This window comes from Oncorhynchus mykiss, chromosome 24, assembly GCF_013265735.2.
Source record: "Oncorhynchus mykiss isolate Arlee chromosome 24, USDA_OmykA_1.1, whole genome shotgun sequence".
Classification (NCBI taxonomy): domain Eukaryota; kingdom Metazoa; phylum Chordata; class Actinopteri; order Salmoniformes; family Salmonidae; genus Oncorhynchus; species Oncorhynchus mykiss.
Window position 1 is genome coordinate 9,559,933 of NC_048588.1, and position 21,372 is coordinate 9,581,304.

General features: G+C 43.1%; 2 protein-coding genes across 3 annotated transcripts; one reads left to right on the forward strand and one right to left on the reverse strand.

Annotated features, from left to right (window-relative positions):
• The first annotated feature begins 7,700 nt into the window (after positions 1-7,700).
• LOC110503679 lies at positions 7,701-10,845 on the forward strand. 2 transcript variants are annotated; one of them, XM_021582133.2, is made up of 5 exons: positions 7,701-7,853; positions 8,641-9,543; positions 9,739-9,871; positions 10,081-10,158; positions 10,252-10,829. In XM_021582133.2, exons 2-5 carry the CDS (start codon positions 8,642-8,644, stop codon positions 10,435-10,437), a joined length of 1,299 nt encoding a protein of 432 aa, XP_021437808.1. In that variant the 5' UTR covers positions 7,701-7,853; position 8,641; the 3' UTR covers positions 10,438-10,829. The 2 variants fall into 2 exon arrangements, with proteins under 2 accessions (XP_021437808.1, XP_021437807.1); XM_021582132.2 differs by lacking the exon at positions 7,701-7,853 and adding an exon at positions 8,097-8,504 and having other exon boundaries at positions 10,252-10,845.
• Positions 10,846-10,934: 89 nt separating this feature from the next.
• On the reverse strand, positions 10,935-20,007 carry LOC110503680 (membrane frizzled-related protein-like). The gene is made up of 13 exons (XM_036961834.1): positions 19,503-20,007; positions 19,261-19,378; positions 16,279-16,410; positions 15,736-15,900; positions 15,354-15,573; positions 14,894-15,024; positions 14,649-14,774; positions 14,356-14,432; positions 14,066-14,214; positions 12,571-12,701; positions 12,156-12,290; positions 11,887-12,014; positions 10,935-11,467 (listed from the first exon to the last, which is right to left on the reverse strand). Exons 1-13 carry the CDS (start codon positions 19,554-19,556, stop codon positions 11,243-11,245), a joined length of 1,791 nt encoding a protein of 596 aa, XP_036817729.1. The 5' UTR covers positions 19,557-20,007; the 3' UTR covers positions 10,935-11,242.
• Positions 20,008-21,372: the final 1,365 nt, after the last annotated feature.

Genomic DNA, 21,372 nt, shown 5'->3' on the forward strand with positions numbered 1-21,372 from the left:
TTTGGAGTGGTTCTAGTGTGTCCGGGAGGATGCTGTTGATGTGAGCCATGACCAGCCTTTTCAAAGCACTTCATGGCTACCGGCGTGAGTGCCAAGGGATGGTGATCATTTAGGCAGGTTACCTTCGCTTCCTTAGGCACAGGGATTATGGTGGTCTGCTTGAAACATAAAGGTATAACAGACTGTCAAGGAGAGGTTGAAAATATCAATGAAGACACTTGACAGTTGGTCCACGCATGCTTTGAGTACACGTCCTGGTAATCCATCTGGCCCAGCGGCTTTGTGAATGTTGACCTGTTTAAAAGGTTTTGTTCACATCTGCTACTGAGATCGTTATCACACAGTCATCCAGAAGAGCTGGTGCTCTCGTGCATGCTTCAGTGTTGCTTGCCTCGAAGCGAGCATAAAAGGCATTTAGCTCGTCTGGTAGGCTCGGGTTTCCCTTTGTAGTTAGTAATAGTTTTCAAGCCCTGCCATGTCCGGCGAGCGTCAAGAGCCGGTGTAGTAGGATTCAACAGTAATCCTGTATTGACGCTTTGCTTGTTTGATGGTTCGTCTGAGGGCATAGCAGAATTTCTTATCAAGCGTCCGGATTAGTCTCCCGCTCCTTGAAAGCAGCCTTTAGCTCAATGCGGATGTTGCCTGTAATCCATCACTTCTGGTTGGGATATGTACGTACAGTCACTGTGGGGACGACGTCGTCAATGCACTTATTGATGAAGCCGATGACTGAGGTGGTGTACTCCTCAATGCCATTGGATGAATCCCGGAACATATTCCAGTCTGTGCTAGCAAAACAGTCCTGTAGTGTAGCATCCGTGTTGTCTGACCACTTCCGTGTTGAGCGAGTCACTGGTACTTCCTGCTTTAGTTTTTGCTTGTAAACAGGAATCAGGAGGATAGAAAATGGTCAGATTTGCCAAATGGAGGGCAGGGGAGAGCTTTGTATGCATCTCTGTGTGTGGAATAAAGGTGGTCTAGGATTTCTCTCTCCTCTGGTTGTACATGTTACATGCTGATAAGTGCCGCTTCTGGTTGAGCATTTTCTTCTTTGCGTATTGCCTTATATAGTTGGTTGAGAGCGGTCTTAGTGCCAGCTTCGTTCTATGGTGGTAAATAGACAGCTACGAATAATATAGATGAGAACTCTCATTAGATAGCATGGTCTACAGCTTATCATATGGTACTCTACCTCAGACGAGCAATACCTCAAGACTTATTTAATGTTAGACATCGCGCACCAGCAGTTATTGACAAATATATATACCCCCATCCCTTGTTTTACCAGATGGGGCATGGAAAATCCCACTAACTCTATATTGTCCATATCGTCATTCAGCCACGTCTCGGTGAAACATAAGATTACAGTTAATGTCCTGTTGGTAGGATAATCTTAATCGTTGGTCATCAATTGTATGTTACAATGATTGCACGTTAGCAAGAAGAACAGATGGCAGTGGGAATTTACTTGCTTGCCTACGGATTCTCAGAAGGCTGCCCGATCTGCGGCCCCTTTCCCTGCCATTTTCTTCAAGCAAAAGGCGGAGATCTGGGCCTGTTCAAGTAAAAGCAGGATATGCTTCTCGTCGGACTCGTTAAAGGAAAAAGTTTTTTCCAGTCCGCGGTGAGTAATCGCTGTTCTGAAGTTATTTTTGGTCATAAGAGACAAAAGCAGCAACATTATGTAAACAATAAGTTCAATAAGTTACACAAAACGCAAACAAACTAACAAAGTAGCACAATTTAGTGACCTTGATTGCATTTCAGCTATCACTGAACCTGATTTAGCTTTGAGCTTTTTTGCAGATGTCTTCAATACGATTGTGGATTATTATGTAACCGCTCTTTCGGATTGTAATGGGAACCCAGCTAAATTCTGGAAAACTGTCAAATCCCTGAAGGGTTCTACTTTCACCTCTCGGCCACAACCAATTAATTCAGACACTGGCCTCATTACGGAAAAAAATTCCATCTTTGATACATTTAATCGAGTTCACATGACTGGTGATGCAAAGCACTTCCGCATTGTCTCCGTACTGTTTGTTGCTACTTGGCTACCTGACAAACCTTTTTAGTTTTTTGCTCTTAACTATTTAATCAAACTCTGTATCTAACAAGTTTACCAACGTCTTAGTTTTGTCCTCAATTTATTTTTCTTACATTTTTTCTACCCTGGACATAACATTATGCCTTCTCATTGCAGTCGCTCTACAGAAGAACTATCGCCTTATGGTGAGGATAGCTGAGTTGCATGTTCGGCTTCAGACGCAATCGTTCAGACGCAAGGCAAGGACAATTTAAGTGAAGGAAAGGATACAGCGTCTGTGCCGCCAGTAAATACAGGTTGTGTTAATCCCCCTGCACAGTCCCTTAAGCCGTACAATTTTCTCAATGCTTCTGGAAAGAAAGCCTGTTGGCATGCTCAACCAGTGTTGCTCTTTCAACTGGTTTTCCCCACTAAGCATCAAGTCGGAGTCAGAGCCCAAGCCTTCTCAGGTTTCTCCACCCATTATGGCGTCTGAGCCGCCAAAGCCTCCCACCATTAGCTCTGATAAATTGAAAATCCTAGTCATTGGCGACTCCATTACCCGCAATATTAGACTTAAGCAATTAGGCACGAGGCAGTGTGGTATGTGGCCAATATACCACAAACCCAGAGGTGCCTTATTGCTATTATTAACTGGTTACCAACATAATTAGAGCAGTAAAGATAAATGTGTTTTCATACTCGTGGTGTGTGATATACCACAGCTGTCAGCCAATCAGCATTCAGGGCTCGAACCACCCAGTTTATAATTAAAAAGAATCATCCAGCTATCATACATTATTTACCAGTGGGCAGGGCTACCGACGTAAAGGCTAATCTGAAATTGGTGCTGGCTGAGGCTAAAACTGGCGAGTGTAGCTGGTGCAGAGGTATTGTTATCCACATCTGCACCAACGATGTTAGAATGAAACTGTCAGAGGCCACCAAGCGCAACATAACTTGAGTGTAATTTAGATAAGAAAGTTGTGTTGGATTCGAGTAATTGTCTCTGGCTCCCAGTTTGAGGGTGGGGGGGGGGGGGGGGGGGGGGGGGTGATGAGCTCTACAGCAGACTTGCACAACTCAATCGCTGGTTGAAAACAAAACTGTTTTCTGTCCCTCCCAAAAGATAGAATTTGTAGATAACTGTCCCTCTCTTGGATCCCCACACAAACAGGACCAAGCCTGGCCTGCTGAGGAGTGACGGACTCCCTCCAAGCTGGAGGGGTGCTCTCATCTTATCTATCAACATAAACGTATCAACCAACTTAACCTAGCGTGATACCCTAGATGCAGTCGCACCTCTAAAAACAAAACAAAAACATTGTGTTTTTGAAATGAGCTTCCTGGTAGACAGAAAATACCCGAGCCCTGAAGCAATCTTCTAGAAAATTGGAACGGAAATGGCGTTCCAACCAACAAACAGAACAGTGAGAGATATTTTACCAGATGTATAAATGTAAAGCATCGGCTTGGCGTTTCCACTCAATACCAAAAATTATGGTATTGAGAGGAAGCCCAGTTGCCAGCAGTGGGAGAAGATGGAATTAAATGGATTTTGGCTGACATTCTGCATATTTTCTCATCGACGAAACTTGGGATCTCAATACTATTTTCTGTTCCCAAAATTAGAATATATGTTATGAACAGAGGGGACTAAGTTTTGTAAACTCTTCGCCAAAGTTTCAAAAATTGCGCTGTTTAGAAGGAGTGCAAAGGCAACTTGAGTTATTGCACACGTGCACTTCACAGAGTAGGTGTTCCCTAACGGAAAAATGTGGATGCGTGATAGAACGCAGCAAAAGGATCTTGCTAGCTCATGCTTAGCTCTGCCCACCTCCATGTTTTGCCCATTATGACTCATTTGTTCCCATTTGAAACAACAGGCTGTGGTCTATCTTGGTTTCGTTATAAAAATATTTGACAGTACCGTGAAATATCGAAGCGCCCTTACTGGTGCTCGATTAGCCTACTTTTCCAAGCTGGTTGAGGAGAATAAAAACAATCCAATTTATTTTTAATATGGTTACACAGCTAACTAAAAAGCAGCATTCCCCAAGTGAGGATCGCCTTCACTTCAGCAGTGACTCACTCCTTTTTGAATATGCTTATTTCTCCAAAACTGCACAAAACTGCCAGGACCTAGGATCATTGGAGACACTCAAGTTTTTTTATCCTGTATTTCGACACATTCACGAAAATAGTCATGGCCTTCAAACCTTCCAGCTGCCTACTGGACCCTATTCCAACTAAACTACTGAAAGAGCTACTTCTTGTGCTTGGCCCTCCTATACTGAAGGTAATAAACGGCTCCCTATCCTCTGAATGTGTCCCAAACTCACCAAGTGGCAGTAATAAAGCCTCTCCTGAAAAAGCCAAACCTTGACCCAGATTTTTTAACTAATCAGCCTATTTCGAATTTCCTCCCATTCAATGTTTTTTAAAGCAGCAACTCACTGTCTTCCTGAAGACAAATAATGTATGCGAAACACGCTAGTCTCGTTTTAGACCACATCATAGTACTGAGACCGCACTCGTGAAGGTGGTAAATTGCCTTTTAATGGTGTCAGACCAAGGCTCTGCATCTGTCCTCATGCTCCTAGACCTTAGTGCCGCTTTTGACACCATCGGTCACCACATCCTTTTGTGGAGATTGGAAACCCTAACAGGTCTACAAGGACAAGTTCTTGCCTGGTTTAGATCTCATCTGTCGGAAAGATAGTTTGTCTCGGTGGATGGTTTGTCCTCTGACAAAGCAATGATGTTTGTGTTCCTCAAGGTTCCGTTTTAGGACCACTATTGTTTCCCTATATATTCTACATCTTGGTGATGTCATTTGGAAAAACATTGCCAACTGCTATGCGGATGACACACAGCTGTACATTTCAATGGTGAAGCCCCAAAATTGACTAACCCGGAAGCCTGTGTGTTTCAGACATTAGGAAGTGGATAGTGGCAAATGTTTTACTTTTAAACTCGGACAAAACAAAGATACTAGAGTTCTAGGTCCCAAGGAACAAAGACATCTGCTGTTTGATCTGACAATTAATTTTATGGTTGTACAGCTGTCTCAAATAAAACTGAAGGATCTCTGCATTACTCTGGACCCTGATCTCTCTTTTGACAAACCTATCAAGAAAGGGCAGCTTTTTTCCATCTTCGTAACATTGCAAAAATCTAACTTTTTGTCCAAAAATTATGCAGAAAAGCTCATCCATGCTTTTGTTACTTCTAGATTAGACTACTACAGCTTCCCAGATAAACACTTAATAAAACTTTAGTTTACGCTAAATACGGCTGCAGGAATCTTGAAAAATTCCTTAGCAGCAAAACCTTGAAATCAGCCCTAGCCTTAACAGGAAGCCAATGTAAAGATTACCACTGGAGTAATATTATCCATTTTGGGGAAATGGATAATATTACTCCAGTGGTAATCTTTACATTGGCTTCCTGTTAAGGCTAGGGCTGATTTCAAGGTTTTGCTGCTAACCTACAAAGCATTACATGGACTTGTGCGTACCCATCATGCCTCGGACCACCTGGCCTGACGACTCCTGGCTGTCCTCGTCCCCAGTCCACCTGTTCATGCTGCTACTCCAGTTTCAACTGTTCTCCCTGCGGCTATGGAACCCTGACCTGTTCACCAGACGTGCCATCCTGTCCTGGACCTGCTGTTTTCAACCCGCTCTCTTGCTCCCTCTCCATCTCTCTCGCACCTGCTGTCCAGACCTCGGAATGCTTGGCTTTGAAAAGCCAGTTGACATTTACTCCTGAGGTGCTGATCTGTTGCACCCTTTACAACCACTGTGATTATTATTTGACCCTGCTGGTCATCTATGAACATCTTAAAGATGCCTTAATGGCCACGTACTCCTATAATCTCCACCCAGCACAGCCAGAAGAGCACTGGCCACCCCTCAGAGCCTGGTTCCTCTAGGTTTCTTCCTAGGTTTTTTTCCCCCTAGCCACTGTATTTCTACATCTGCATTGCTTGCCCTTTGGGGTTTTAGGATGGGTTACTGTATAAGCACTTTGACATCTGATGTAAAAAAATGGCTTTACAAATACATTTGATTGAATCACCATTTTATTTCAGTGGGTCATCTCTTTGAAAGAACTTCCAAGCCTATTCACAATGATTTTGGTCTGGATGCTGATAGGGAAACTTGCTGAATTATCAAATAAATTATGAATGTCATTGTATGCTGTAGTGTTAAGATTTCCCTTCACAGGAACTATGGGGCCTAGACTGAACCATGAAAAACACCCCCAGACCATTTATTCCTCCTCCACCAAACTTTACAGTTGGCACTATGCATCTGGGCAGGTAGGGTTCTCCTGGCAAATACAGTTATTTATTTTTATTTCACCTTTATTTAACCAGGTAGGCAAGTTGAGAACAAGTTCTCATCTACAATTGCGACCTGGCCAAGATAAACAAAGCAGTTCAACACATACTCCATGTGTAACTCTGTCGTTGTAAAACAAACATACAGTCAATAATACAGTAGAAACAAGTCTATATACGATGTGAGCAAATGAGGTGAGATAAGGGAGGTAAAGGCAAAAAAAGGCCATGGTGGCAAAGTAAATACAATATAGCAAGTAAAACACTGGAATGGTAGATTTGCAATGGAAGAATGTGCAAAGTAGAAATAAAAATAATGGGGTGCAAAGGAGCAAAATAAATAAATAAAGTAGGGAAAGAGGTAGTTGTTTGGGCTAAATTATAGGTGGGCTGTGTTATAATTATAGTTATAGTGCTTATGTTGCTTGTAAAGGCAGTTTAACTCTGTAGTGAGTGTTTAAACAGAGGACAGGCGGTCCCGTTCTGTGAGCTTGTGTGGCCTACCATTTCGCTGCTGAGCCATTAATGCTCCTAGAGGTTTCCACTTCACAATAACAGCACTTACAGTTGACCGGGGCAGCTCTAGCAGGGCAAAATCTGACAAACTGACTTGGAAAAGTGTCATCCTATGACGTTGAAAGTCACTGAGCTCTTCAGTAAGGCCATTCTACTGCCAATGTTTGTCTATGGAGATTGCATAGCTGTATGCTCAATTGTATACACCTGTCAGCAAAGGGTGTGACTGAAATAGCCAAATCCACTAACTTTTGTGTTTACACACACACACATAAAAATAATATGAATTACGTGATCGGATTATGCCATACTAATGACATAAGATTTGCATAGTGGAAAGTCTGGGAAAAGTTGGGAACAAATGAGTTAAGAGTTTTTGTAAAACGTGGTCACAAATGTAAAAAACTGAGGGAGAGTTTACAGAAATTCATTTACCAAAATGCATCTGCCCAGTTCTTCCAGTAAATGTTGTTTTGTAAAATATTCCGTGTAAAATTGTTCAAAGTTGTCATTGTGATTAGAGCTGTGTGATTTGTTAAACATAACAATCTATGGTTTTTGTTTGTTTGTTTTTTGTGAAAAATCTAAGTCTCATAGAAGTTGTCACCGTGGAATTGCCCTGCTTCAAATAAGAAATGAGTAAATATTTTCTTTTGTAAATAATAACTTCACATAAATGTATAATACTTCATGGTTTGACAGGCCTTATATTATTTGTGGTATGGCATCTCTAAATGGTTGATATCGTTTCACCTCGTGAGGGCAAGTGATGACATTCAGCTTTTTCAGGGACATATTTGGTACTGGCGCAGTAGCTAGCTACTATAGATGTCCAAGGGGAGGCGTCTACCGCTATGCAATATTTATATTGTTGTTTAGAGAGGTTGTTGGGAGAAGAACCGGGGGATTCATTAACCTCAGTTTCTTACTGGACCTGGAATAAGATTGGGATCCTTTTGAGATGTGACTAACTTTATTTTTTTCGTACTAGTTGCATGATAAAATAAAAAAACTTGATAGCATTTGCTAACCGGCTAGCAAAATGTGTTTGACAGCTAGGGAACATTGCCTAACCAGCTAGCTACAACGTTAGCTATATCTAGCTAGCCACCAATGACGAGAATCGGATTTGTTTGACAACTTCGGTAATAGCTAATGTTAACTTCAAACCATTTTTTAAGTAGCTGAATTCTAAGAAAGGTAACGTTGAATAGTGTTGGTTGTCAAACTAGCTGGCCATTTGCCAGATTATGCATTGGGCTAGCAGCTAACGTTAGCTTGCTTGCTGACAGCAACTTGAATTTGCAGCGTTGTTGCACAATGTTAGCTACAGATTACATAATGTGCAATCAGGAAAATGACCCATGTCACACTTATATATATATATAAACAAATGCAGTACTTTGAAATAGTTATTCCCAAACCTCACTTCGGGGACCCCCAGACGTGTCAAAATTGTGTTGTTCAGAAGTAACGTTAGCACACCTGATTCACTTAAATTAATTAAGGGCTTGATTAATTGTCAAGGTCTAATCAGCTGTACATGCTTTGGAAATGCATGGAACTGCGGGAGGTCCCAGAGGAGCGGTTTGAGAATCACTGCTGCAGGGAAGAGTGAGGACAACCTATTTATTTGTACTGCACTCATGTCAAAATAGGCTTACTTTTTTTTTATTGACATAAGTTAACCAATGAGCCTTGTATAGTGGAGCAAAGGAAATTATTATTTTGTCTCATCTCTATTTTCAAGAATGTTCAGGAGTCCACAAATTCTGGCCTTGACATGCCCTGTCAGAACCCTACTGCTGCTGTCTGTCAGAGACCCCCGCGTGCCTGCCCTACCTGAACACGCCTGTCAGAGGGGGAATGGACCCAAAGCAGGGAGAAGTCTCTGTCAGGGGGATGGAGGGGAGGAGGCAGTGCCCCTCTCATCAGCCATCTCTTCACACCTTGTTAGCAGAAGCACCTCTGGTTGTGAAAGCTGTCTCCTTAACACCGCACCTCAACACCCCTTACAAAAAGCCACCCCTCCCAACCGACCTCAATTGTCTCAGGACTCTAGCTTTGTCTCTTTGAAACATACACCACGACTGCCGGTGATAGTAGCATGTGACCCTTGGAAAACCACTTCATTGGAACATTTGGACAATTCCAAAGCCACCGAATGTTCTAGCGACCGTAAGTGCCTTCTACAAAGGAGGCAAACTGACAATGGTAGCCAATGTTTGTCTGCTGAGGTGAAGGTCAACATCACATTCAGTGTTAAAAGTAATAGTTACAGTCCTGTTCAAAGTGGCAAGATTCACAAGGACATTTTTCACAGACTGCTTGTGTCCACACCCAAACAGTGGACTGTGGATCCCCAGCGACTCCTTTCACTCCAGAGCCAAGGCCTGCACCAGTCTGCTGCCTCCGGCCCTGAGGGTGCCCTGAGGGAGTGCCTTTCGCTGGTGAACGAGGCGCGCTGCCGGCAGAGCCTGGAGCCTAATGTGGCTCTGTATGAGAAAGACGTCCGGGGGGAAAGGGGGCCCAGTGAGGCCCAGTGGAAGTGGGCGTCTGTGCTGGTCTCTCTTTGCTCTGTGGATGGAGAGCCCGCCTTCCTGTTCACCCTCAGATCCACAGCACTGAAGGGCAGACACAAGGGCGACGTCAGGTAACCACAGACTCCTGCACCATTCCCACTGCTTTTGGGCTATTTAATGTTTGACATATGATGTCATGACATAACTTAACAACTCTGAAAATGACAACTTTGTTAGTGTGTTTTGAGAAAAACATTGTCTTATAAATGAATGTATGAAGTTGTATAGAAGGCTGGAAATTGACAAAGTGCTGTGTGAATGTCCAGTTTTGCAGGAGGCAAGCGTGACCCCTCGGACAAGGACGTTGTGGACACCGCCCTGAGAGAAGCTTGTGAGGAACTGGGCATCACTGTGGCAACAAACCAAGTGTGGGGCGTGCTGAAACCAATCCGGGATATGGTGAGGACCTTAACCCTAACCATAATCCCTCATGATCCCCATTCATCTCTATGTGACGCACTGACACACACCTAGTAGCTCCCCTCTGCGCTAGAACAGTTGAGATGCTGTAGTATTCTTTCAGTGAAACATTTCTTAATATGAGTATGTCTTCATTATGTAAATTGTTGATCTGCCGCTTATCCTAATCATTGCACATTTTCTCTCAGTCTGGAATGATGATAGCCCCTGTACTGGCCAACCTCGGCCCCCTGGAGGCGCTGTCGTTCAAGCCAAATCCTGCCGAGGTACAGTTACAAGGACTCTGTTTGCCTTTGGGCTGAACTAACACGAATGCCAACTAACATGGCGTTAAAATGACATTTCTCATTCTCTCTCAGGTAGAAGAGATTTTCACCCTGTCGCTCTCCCACGTATGCAGTCCCCAGAATCAGGGATACACCCACTTCCGTACCGGTGAGCGCTACGGATACACCCTGCCCGTGTTCCGCAACGGGAAGCACCGCGTGTGGGGCCTCACTGCTGTGGCCCTCGAACACACGCTCAAACTCATCACGCCGCCATGACAACCAATCATTGCAGCCATCACTACTGTTTTTTTGTAAAGTATAGTGTAAGTGTGATTACGGAATAATTGAATTATTTGTTTCATATGTGAAATTGATCATTGGGGCTTATGTATCAATTGAGGACTTCTTATAATCAATGTATCCCATATACTGTAAGCATATATATTGATATATTGAATAAATGAGATATCAGGTAGGTAAGGAACAATCAACTTCCATGTCAAAACCACTTTGGATTGTAATGTCACTGTATTTTGTCATACTGACATAATCTGAGGTTCTCCCTGGAAAGGTCAAATCTTTACAGTTCATTCATTCACTAACTGTATGAAGGTAAGGCACCATCTTTTGGTGTGTCAGAAAATGCAATAAAAATGTGTTACGATTCTATCCTTTTTTGAAACATACAGGTATTGTCTCGGTCAAATTCATTACACAAAAAATGTATGGTTCAGTCACACACATTTGCAAAACATCGAGCTACAGTATGTCAAAATCAGCATTGTTTTTATTAATATGTACATTTATTTTCTATTCCCATGTTAACTCCAACCGGTTCTGTTCCATACATCTGTATTATGCTGTACAAGGCTAGAACCATAGCGTCTGCAGAAGTGCAACATTGTGATTATTTTTGCATGTAAAGGTCCTTAGATGATGATCAGTGTCCAAGTGAGACTGCAAGACTCCTTGAAAAGATTGGAGCTTTGATGGTATTCTTAAGAGTTCTTATAGTCCTGTGTTGGATTCATCTCATAACTATGGTTGTACTGTAGCAAATGAATGGGGCAGGTGCTATACTTCAAGGGCTGGAGCACTCCATAGGGTCTTGGGAGTCAGGTAGCAGGTGGCAGTTGAAGGGCCAGCTGAAGGTGAAGACGTCCAGGGCCTGACTACACTGCTGCGCTGCCCAGGAGCACACTGAGCGGCAGGGCTGCAGCACCCCACCCTGAGGGCTGCAGTGGGGCATGAACATCCCACACACCAGCCTGCGCAGGGGCTGGAAACACGCCAGCTCCATCAGCACCTGGTAATGACCACAAACCACAGAGGAGAGAGTTATAGAGTGGCTGTACAGTATCTACCTCCATCAGAATCAAACACTTAAAGGAGGTCTGGACATCCCTTTTAGGGTCTTATTCAGTGTGTAGTTGGTTTATCGTGGATGAAACAACATATTGCTATGCACCAGTGGAGGCTGCTGACGGGAGGGCGGCTCATAATAATGTCTGGAATGGCTTGAATGGAATGGTATCAAACACATGAACACCATGTGTTTGATTCCATTCTGGCCATTATTATGAGTCATCCTCTCCTCAGCAGCCTCTACTGCTATGCACCTATATTATGTTACAAACAATGTTCAAGTTAACTAAAGACACATTAAAGAAAAATGTATATTGTTCTGTGTGGTTGTGTGTTGACAGGCCAGGTGTGCGTTCTCACCATGTACTGACGGAGCAGCGTGGCTGCCTCTCTCTGGTCAGCGATGGACAGCCAAATGTTGGGGAAGGAGGTGTGGTTGTAGCTCAGGCCCTGACACATCTCCACCTCGATGGGCTCACAGGACAAGCCTGGGGGAGAGGTATGATACAAATACAGAAAACATTACTAATCTGTCATAATGGAGTAATTCTACTTGAAAGCGTAGCAGTTGTGTTATTGCTGTAGGAATCAAACCAATATGATGGGTGTCTTGTGTATTGTTGGCTCACTGAAAGTGGGATAGGTCGAGTTGTCACAGTTGTGCTCATCTGTCCCGTCTGCACAGTCAGTCCAGCCATCACACAGCCACTCCTGGTGCAGGCACTCTCCACTACTGCAGGCAAACTGAGTAGGACTGCATGTTCCTGTCCCAAACAAGTAAACAGGTGATACACTTCTCGTATTTCCAGTGTAATTCCTTTAACTAAACCACTTTTAGATGTTTTAATAAATTGGCTTATTTTCTACGTTTACAAGAGCATAACAGACTAGATACAGGGAGACCGATCTGGGTCATGTTCAGTAAGGAGGAAACGTTTTGAAACAGAGTGAAACAAGGATGGTCCTGTTGCTAAACTTTTTGCTACGGTCTGTCCTACTGAACACCACCGATGTGTGTGTGTGTGGGGGGGGGGGGGGGCTCACTCTCAGAGAGGGAGATGGCCTGGTAGGACGCGTTGAAGCCACTGTCTGCCACACCCTCGTCAGCCACAAATACCACGGTTATCTGAGGCCCAGAGGAGGTCAGCTCAGGAGGCAGGCTGGTGCCACAGTACCTGGGACAGGATAGAGAAGGAACACTAGTGCTGGTTGTGGTACATTAACAGTAGTACTGTGTTACAAGCTGTTGTACAGTAGGGTACAATTGGCCTGGTCCCAGATCTGTTTGTGACCATGTTCTGTTTCGCAACCGTAGGAGTCCCCACCACAGGCTAGCCTACTACAGGCTACACTGTCTTATCAAGGAAGACTGCTGTTACTGTTGTGAATGTTTTATGGTACACATACAGTACCAGTCAAAAGATAGCCACACCTACACATTCAAGGGTTTTCTTTATTTTTACTATTTTCTGCATTATAGAATAATAATCAAAAAGACATCAAAACTATGAAATAACACATATGTCATGTAGTAGCCAACAAAGTGTTAAACAAATCAAAATATATTGTCCTGTTGAAAAACAAATGATAGTCCTTATAAGCGCAAACCAGATGGGATTGCGTATCACTGCAGAATGCTGTGGTAGCCATGCTGGTTAAGTGTGCCTTGAATTCTAAATAAATCACTGACAGTGTCACCAGAAAAGCCCCCCCACTCCATCACACCTCCTCCTCCATGCTTCATGGTGGGAACCACATATGCAGAGATAATCCGTTCACCTACTCTGCATCTCACAAATACACGGTTGTTGGAACCATAAATCTCAAATTTGGACTCATGAGAGCAAGTTTCATCATAAGGCTTGATGGTTTTTGCGACTTCACTTGAAGAAAAAATTTCAAAGTTCTTGAAATTTTCCATATCGACTGACCTTCATCTCTTAAAGTAATGATGGACTGTCATTTCTCTTTGCTTATTTGAGCTGTTCTTGCCATAATATGGACTTGGTCTTTTACCAAATAGGGCTATCTTCTGTATACCACCTCTACCTTGTCACAACACAACTGATTGGCTCAAACAAAATTCCACAAATTAACTGTTAACAAGGCACACATGTTAGTTGAAATCCATTCCAGGTGACTACCTCATGAAGCTGGTTGAGAGAATGCCAAGAGTGTGCAAAGCTGTCATCAAGGCAAAGAGTGGCTACTTTGAAGAATCTCAAATATAAAGTATATTTTGATTGATTTAATACTTTTTTGGTTAATACATGATTCTGCATGTTATTTCATAGTTTTGATGACTTAGAAAACAGTAAAAAAAAAATTGTACAAATAAAGAAAAACCCTTGAATGACTTTTGACTGGTTCTGTATTCATGTCACATACTGTCTGTCATACAACACCTACGCTTGATTTTAGAACATTTCATTTGCCTAGATGTACTTGCTTTGAGCATTCCTTTTTTCAACCCTTCTGAACTAATTAATTGGTAGTGTATGAAATAAAAACATTGGGAAGCTATTATAATAGGTCTTACCGTCCGAGTACTCTGCCGGCCCCGGTATCAGCACTGTCACGCACCTCTACATAGTCAAACTCACACACGTCCTGAGTCTCCAGACTGAAGTTATGGAAACTCAGCCTGATCACATGACCCTCCTCCACAGAGATCTGCCATGTGCACAACTGACAGAGAAATAAGAGTAGATTAAACATACTTTACCATGGTAGGATTTCATGAAGTCTATTCTGGGTATATGGCTGGGTATGTCAATCAGATATGATGCATGTTGGTGACGGTTTACTAGATCAGGTGTAGGTAGGTACCTGTTGTTGAGGGTAAGGCTTTGGGTGGTTTGGACTCGCCAGGTAGCCGTAGAGTCCAGTCTTTTGGCCCCCACACTCTGTTCAACAACATAGCAAAAAACGGTGATGTTTAGTTTCGCATAGATAAGCAAACGATTGCCCTTTTACTAGAATTGATTACCAGGCTTCCTCACGACTGATGAGCGAGACTTAGGAGACTACCATTTTGCATTATTTTGCTATGAGCTGCTGTATGTATGCAGATGACTCACTATGATGCTGAGTGTGTACTGTGCTGTACACCCTGTTCTTACCTTTGTGCTTGTGGCTGCAGTTGGCCTCATCAGAGAGGTCATGACAGTTGGGCTGACCGTCACACACTGACACAGGCAGGATGCAGCGCCCGTGGTCACACATAAACTCCTCCCTGGAGCAGCTCTCTGAGAACAGACACACACATTGCTGATGGTATATGTTAATGTACTGTGAAAATACATGTTTCCTGAAGCAAAGATCAGTTCAGTGTGTCTGTTGATTCTACCTCTGACCCCGTACTCACTCTGTTCAAGTGTGATGGCGTGGTACTGGGCGATAAAGCCACTGCCTCCGATGCTCCCGTCAGAGCGGAAGGTCACCCACACAGTGCTGCTGTTGGTGTTCACAGTAGGGGGTGCCACGTTGCCGCAGAACCTAGAGTGGAGATAACGTTCACTTTTAAAATGTCAGCCACAAAAGGAAATCATAATGCATCTTTATTCTTCACCTAAAATCCCTCAACAGCAGAACCGCAAAATATTCAGGGCCAGAAAGTAGGCAGAGTTGCCATCTATACAGAACTTGTATGCCACCTAGTTGCCACAGTGTGTCATGAAGAGTATGATTTTTCAAGAGGCTGTCATGCATTAGGTTCAGAAGTGTGTAAAACATGCCCATAGTCACTTATGTTAATCTGATCCTGGATCTGTGATTAGAGGCATCTTCCACCTTGAACAAGTTTAGATATAGTATGTTTGACCCACCTGGTGACAACAGAAGGCTGCTCCGTCTCCTCCTGAACCTCCAGCCAGTCAAAGAGGCAGGGGGATGGTCCTTCTATGGTCAGAGAGGACACATGGATCTGGACCAGGGATGGAGGGCACGCCCGTATCACCCAGACACACAGCGAGTCCGGGGGATACGATCCAGGGTGGTTGGGGGAGCTAAAGCTGCCCTCTGAGGCTGTCAATACACCCCCACAACCTGAGACAGACAAACAGTGAGAGAAGTACAGGGTAGTGTATTACTGTATTATTATTGTATTGTATGTATCTGTAAGTAAGTACATATATGTAAGGTACAATCATTGGAATATAACTACTTATTCTATTTTTATGGATACAATTGTAGTAGAAAAATACTCACTAGTTTCAGGGGTAGGGTATCTGGCTGGCTGTGGGGCCACTGTAATGTCCCTCTGACTGTGGTTGGTGGAGGTTGTGGGTAGATCACGAGGCAGTCCATCTCCAGTCAACAAGTCCAGGGGATTGGTCGACACCACTTCCCCATCCACACTCTGCCCCTTTAGCTCTGTGTTGTGAAGAACCCAGTGGGAGATAGAGTAAGAGGACATTAGTGAATGGCACAAGCTTGTGATGTGCACAAGTACTGCACTGCCATTCCATGCTCAAGGGACCATATAGTGTATGAATTGGCAATGCTAGTTTAAATAAGGATATTGTGTCCATAATTATGTAGGTGTCTATGAGATTGAGATTTTTTTCATTAGGGTCCTTCCAGATTTTTTGAGAGATGAGTGAAATGTATGTACACCATGCTCAGTGAACACTTTCTGTTGAGGATCAGAGGTCCCACTGTTCCACCCATAGAATGACATGGATTTATAGTATCTGTGTGGTACCACTCCTCCCACTGCCCCCCCCCCCCCCCCCCCCCCCCCGCACTCACGTGTGAAGATGAGCACCAGTGCCAGGCCCAGAGCTGCTACCAGGAGCACAGCTGCAACAGAGACCACCACGGCCCCCCAGCTACACCACGGGCCCCGCAGACGCATCACACACACACTGAACACACCTCGGACTGGGACACACACACACGCACACACACACACAGGGAGGAAAGACATGGGTGGTTGAGGAAACTTGGAAGGGGGAAAAGGGGAAGGGGGGAAAAGTAAGGAACTTGTCTGTCGGCCCTGCATTAAAGACCTAAATTGTGATAAATAAAAAAAGATACCAGTTTCATTTAAGGACCAAAAAAGTGACAGATGTGCCATATATATTGCATCATTCTTAAATGGCCAAACTGAGCAATGATGGGAGAAGGGCCTTGGTCAGGCAGGTGACCAATAACATGATGGTCACTCTGACAGAGCTTTAGAGTCCTCTGTGGAGATGGGAGAAGTTTCCAGAAGGACAACCATCTCTGCAGCACTCCACCAATCAGGCATTTATGGTAGAGTGGCCAGACGGAAGCCACTCCTCAGTAAAAGGCACATGGCAGCCCGCTTGGAGTTTGTCAAAAGGCAGCTAAAGACTCTCAGACCATGAGAAACACAATTCTCTGGTCTGATGAAACCAAGATTGAACTCTTTGGCCTGAATGCCAAGCGGAATGTCTGGTGGAAGCCTAGCACCATCCCTACGGTGAAGCATGGTGGTGGCAGCATCATGCTGTGGGGATAACCCTAAGCACACAGCCAAGACAACTTAGGAGTGGCTTCGGGACAAGTCTCTGAATGAACTTGACTGGCCCAGCCAGAGCCCGGACTTGAACACGATCGAACATCTCTGGAGAGACCTGAAAATAGCTGTGAAGCAATGCTCCCCATCCAACCTGACAGAGCTTGAGAGGATCTGCAAAGAAGAATGGGAGAAACTCCCCAAATACAGGTATGCCAAGCTTGTAGAATCATACCCAAGAAGACTCAAGGATGTAATCGCTGCCAAAGGTGCTTCAGCAAAGTACTGGGTAAAGGGTCTGAATACTGTGTGATATTTCAGTTTTTTTATTTTTAATGTATTAGCAAAAATGTCAAAAACCTGTTTTTGCTTTGTCATTATAGGGTATTGTGTTTACATTGATGAGGGAAAAAAACGATTTAATTAATTTTAGAATAAGGCTGTGACCTAAGAAATGTGGAAAAAAATCAAGGGGTCTGAATACTTTCCGAAGGCACTGTATATACAGTACCAGTCAAAGATTTGGACACACCTACTCATTCCAGGGTTTTTATTTATTTTTACTATTTTCTACATTGTAGAATAATAGTGAAAACATCAAAAATATGAAATAACACATATGGTAAAAAGTGTTAAACAAATCAAGTCATATTTTATATTTTATATTCTTCAAAGTAGCCCCCCTTTGCCTTGATGACAGCTTTGCACACTCTTGGCATTCTCTCAGCCAGCTTCATGAGGTAGTCACCTGGAATGCATTTCAATTAACAGGTGTGCCTTGTTAAAAGTTATTTTGTGGAATTAAAAAAAATCATAATTCGTTTGAGCCAATCAGTTGTGTTGTGACAAGGTAGGGTTGGTATACAGAAGATAGCCCTATTTGGTCAAATATCAACTCTATATTATGGCAAGAACAGCTCAAATAAGCAAATAGGAACAGCATTCCATCATTAATTTAAGACATGAAGGTCAGTCAATACAGAACATTTCATAAACTTTAAAAGTTTCTTTAATTGCAGTCGCAAAAACCATCAAGCAATATCATGAAACTGGATCTCATGAGGACCGCCACAGGAAAGGAAGACCCAGAGTTACCTCTGCTGCAGAGGATAAGTCCATTAGAGTTACCAGCCTCAGAAATTGCAGCCCAAATAAATGCTTCACAGAGTTCAAGTAACAGACACATCTCAACATGAACTGTTCAGAGGAGACTGTGTGAATCAGACCTTCATGGTCAAATTGCTGCAAAGAAACCACTACTAAAGGACACCAATAAGAAGAAGGGACTTGCTTGGGCCAAGAACACGAGCAATGGACATTAGACAGGTCGAAATCTGTCCTTTGGTCTGATGAGCCCAAATTTGAGATTTTTGGTACCAACCGCCGTGTCTTTGTGAGACATAGAGTAGGTGAACGGATGATCTCCGCATGTGTGGTTCCCACCGTGAAGCATGGAGGAGGAGGTGTTATAGTGTGGGGGTGCTTTGCTGGTTACACTGTCAGTGATTTATTTAGAATTCAAGGCACACATAACCAGCATGGCAACCACAGATTTCTGCAGCGATACACCATCCCATCTGGTTTGCGCTTAATGAGACTATCATTTGTTTTTCAACAGGACAATGACCCAAAACACCACCAGCCTGTGTAACGGCTATTTGACCAAGAAGGAGAGTGATGGAGTGCTGCATCAGATGACCTGGCCTCCACCATCACTCGACCTCAACCTTATTGAGATGTTTTGGGATGAGTTGGACCGCAGAGTGAAGGAAAAGCAGCCAACAAGTGCTCAGCACTTCAAGACTGTTGGAAAACCATTCCAGGTGAAGCTGGTTGAGAGAATGCCAAGAGTGTGCAAAGCTGTCATCAAAGCAAATATAAATATATTTTGATTTGTTTAACACTTTTTTGGTTACTACATGTGTTATTTCATAGTTTTGATGTTTTCACTATTATTCTACAATGTAATAATGAAAACCCTTGAACGAGTAGGTGTGTCTAAACATTTGACTGGTACTGTATATATTTACAAAAGTGTTGATCTACCCCCTAAATATTTTATTTTTATTTTTTAACTTTCAGTTAGAACCTTCCTGTCCCTCCTAGAATCTTTGTTTCCACTTTCCAATGGTGTAATACAACAGCTAGATCAAATTGAATAGGTCTTGGCATCTGAATCAACCAATCTTGTTGCGTATCCAACTCCGGTGTGATGTTATGGAACAGGGAAACTAGGTTGTCAGACTCACTGATTGCAGCTGGGCTCTTTACTGGCTCTAGGGCCATGGCAGTACTGGCAGAACTGAATCCTTCCACTTTCTCCTCACGCTCACCATCAAGCTCAAACGCAGGGTTGCAGAAAACATTCTGTGAAAAGCAAAGACAACTGGTATAACATGGAACGCCAAGTAACTTTCCACCATGAATGCAAAGTTGCTATCAAAAATTGGAACCAGAATTCCAGGCCCACACAAGCTATCGCTGTCCTCACCTTGTAAATGTCCGAGGATTCTGAGTAAACAGATACTTCGGTGAGGTCTGTCATCTTTGGTTAAAGTTCCGTTTCAGTCTTCCAGGGAAACATTGAGCACCCACATCCTAAGACCTACTCCAGTGTAGTCAAGTGTTGTTGTTAAGAGCTCATCAACAACATGTTTGTTGGAATGCGAAAGGAGAAAAGGTGACTTTGAAACGTTTCAGCAGGAAAGCTCAATGTGACAGATAAAAAAAGCCTGTATCACCCCAGAGTGATTGAGTCATAATTCTGTTACGAATACCAAAAATATATGTCTATATACATCCACAATGTAAAAGAATCCCACAAGAACAAAATATTTAGTCCACCAATTTCAGGTTTAAAATCCGGTGAAAGTGCCCCCAAGTGTTTCTCCTTTCATCACTTTATTAAGTCATGGCGTGTCTGTGTGTGTGAGGTAGGCAGATGTGCAGTCTGTTCTTGTTTTGTTGAGGGTGAGTAATTTGTTATAAAAGACGCATAGAACTCCCTTCACAGTGTTCCACAAAGCCGAGTCAGCTGAGAGGACTGAGCTCTGGGGCAGGAGGGGGGTTGGGTGGAGTGAGGTGTAGGGGCCACTCAGAGAAAATTCTCCATGATACACATAATGACCATCTAATCTCCTAAATTTTTTCTCACACACTAACACACACACTAAACATTGGCAAGCACAAACGGAGTAATTTGCTAATCATACAGTGTATTGTCAGCATGGCCCTAACTTGGGGTGAAGTTGGGACCGTGTAGTGGAACTGCGTTAAAAGGATTTGCAGTCAGATTTAAGTTTTTGTTTTACAACCCACATTTCTCCTTTCCATTCATAGTCGTCCCCTTCATTACTGACTCGGTAGACGATGCAACGATTTCTAAATATCAGAGGCTATTTGAGTCTCGAAGTAAAATATTACAGTTAAAATAAAGATCCCAACACATGAATAATAATGTTATAAATGTGTAATAAATGTAAATGTAAAGTGAACTCACCCAGTTCTGAGAAAACATTACTCAATCCATGCTTTTGTGTTCGCTGGGGTTTGTTAATGGACTCATCAAATAAGATAACTACTTAGTAGCATGTAGACATATATTTTTAGTCAGACACCATCAGAGACTGACAGGAATAAACAGATACTTGTCATGCATGCTGTCACTCTGTTGTTGTGTGCGGCCTTCTCCTTCGTCTCTGTCAAAGAGGGTGAGTACTGAGATGGTAAGGGAGATACAGGAGTCAGAAGTTACTGTTACAAACAACACCATACATGATCTCTCAGTAATGTTTTTGTATCTCAGTAAAATGTTGCATTTCCTTCAGACATACAGTACCAGTCAAAAATTTGGACACAGCTACTCATTCAAGGCTTTTTATCTTAATTTTTTGCTGTTTTCTACATTGAAGAATAATAGTGAAGACATAAAAAATATGAAATAACACATACGTATCATGTAGTAACCAAAACAGTGTTAAACAAATCAAAATATATTTTCAATTCTTCAAAGTAGCCACCCTTTGCCTCGATGACAGCTTTGCACACTCTTGGCATTCTCTCAACCAGCTTCACCTGGAGATCCCACATATGCTGAGCACTTGCTGGCTGCTTTTCCTTCACTCTGCGGTCCAACTCATCTCAAACCATCTCAATTGGGTTGAGGTCGGGTGATTGTGGAGGCCAGGTCATCTGATGTAGCACTCCATCACTCTCCTTCTTGGTCAAACAGCCCTTACACAACCTGGAGGTGTGTTGGGTCATTGCCCTGTTGAAAAACAAATGACAGTCCCACTAAGCGCAAACCAGATGGGATAACGTATCGCTGCAGAATGCTGTGGTAGCCATGCTGTTTAAGTGTG

Excerpts from the sequence above, each read along its gene's own strand:
- LOC110503679 (XM_021582132.2), top strand. The coding sequence starts at position 8,434 with ATGCTTTGGAAATGCATGGAACTGCGGGAGGTCCCAGAGGAGCGGTTT. Across the intron at positions 9,544-9,738 it reads AGACACAAGGGCGACGTCAG|TTTTGCAGGAGGCAAGCGTG; the intron begins GTAACCACAGAC and ends GTGAATGTCCAG. Across the intron at positions 9,872-10,080 it reads TGAAACCAATCCGGGATATG|TCTGGAATGATGATAGCCCC; the intron begins GTGAGGACCTTA and ends ATTTTCTCTCAG.
- LOC110503680 (XM_036961834.1), bottom strand. The coding sequence starts at position 19,556 with ATGACAGACCTCACCGAAGTATCTGTTTACTCAGAATCCTCGGACATT. Across the intron at positions 19,379-19,502 it reads AATCCTCGGACATTTACAAG|AATGTTTTCTGCAACCCTGC; the intron begins GTGAGGACAGCG and ends TGCTTTTCACAG. Across the intron at positions 15,025-15,353 it reads CAGCCTTCTGTTGTCACCAG|GTTCTGCGGCAACGTGGCAC; the intron begins GTGGGTCAAACA and ends TCTCCACTCTAG.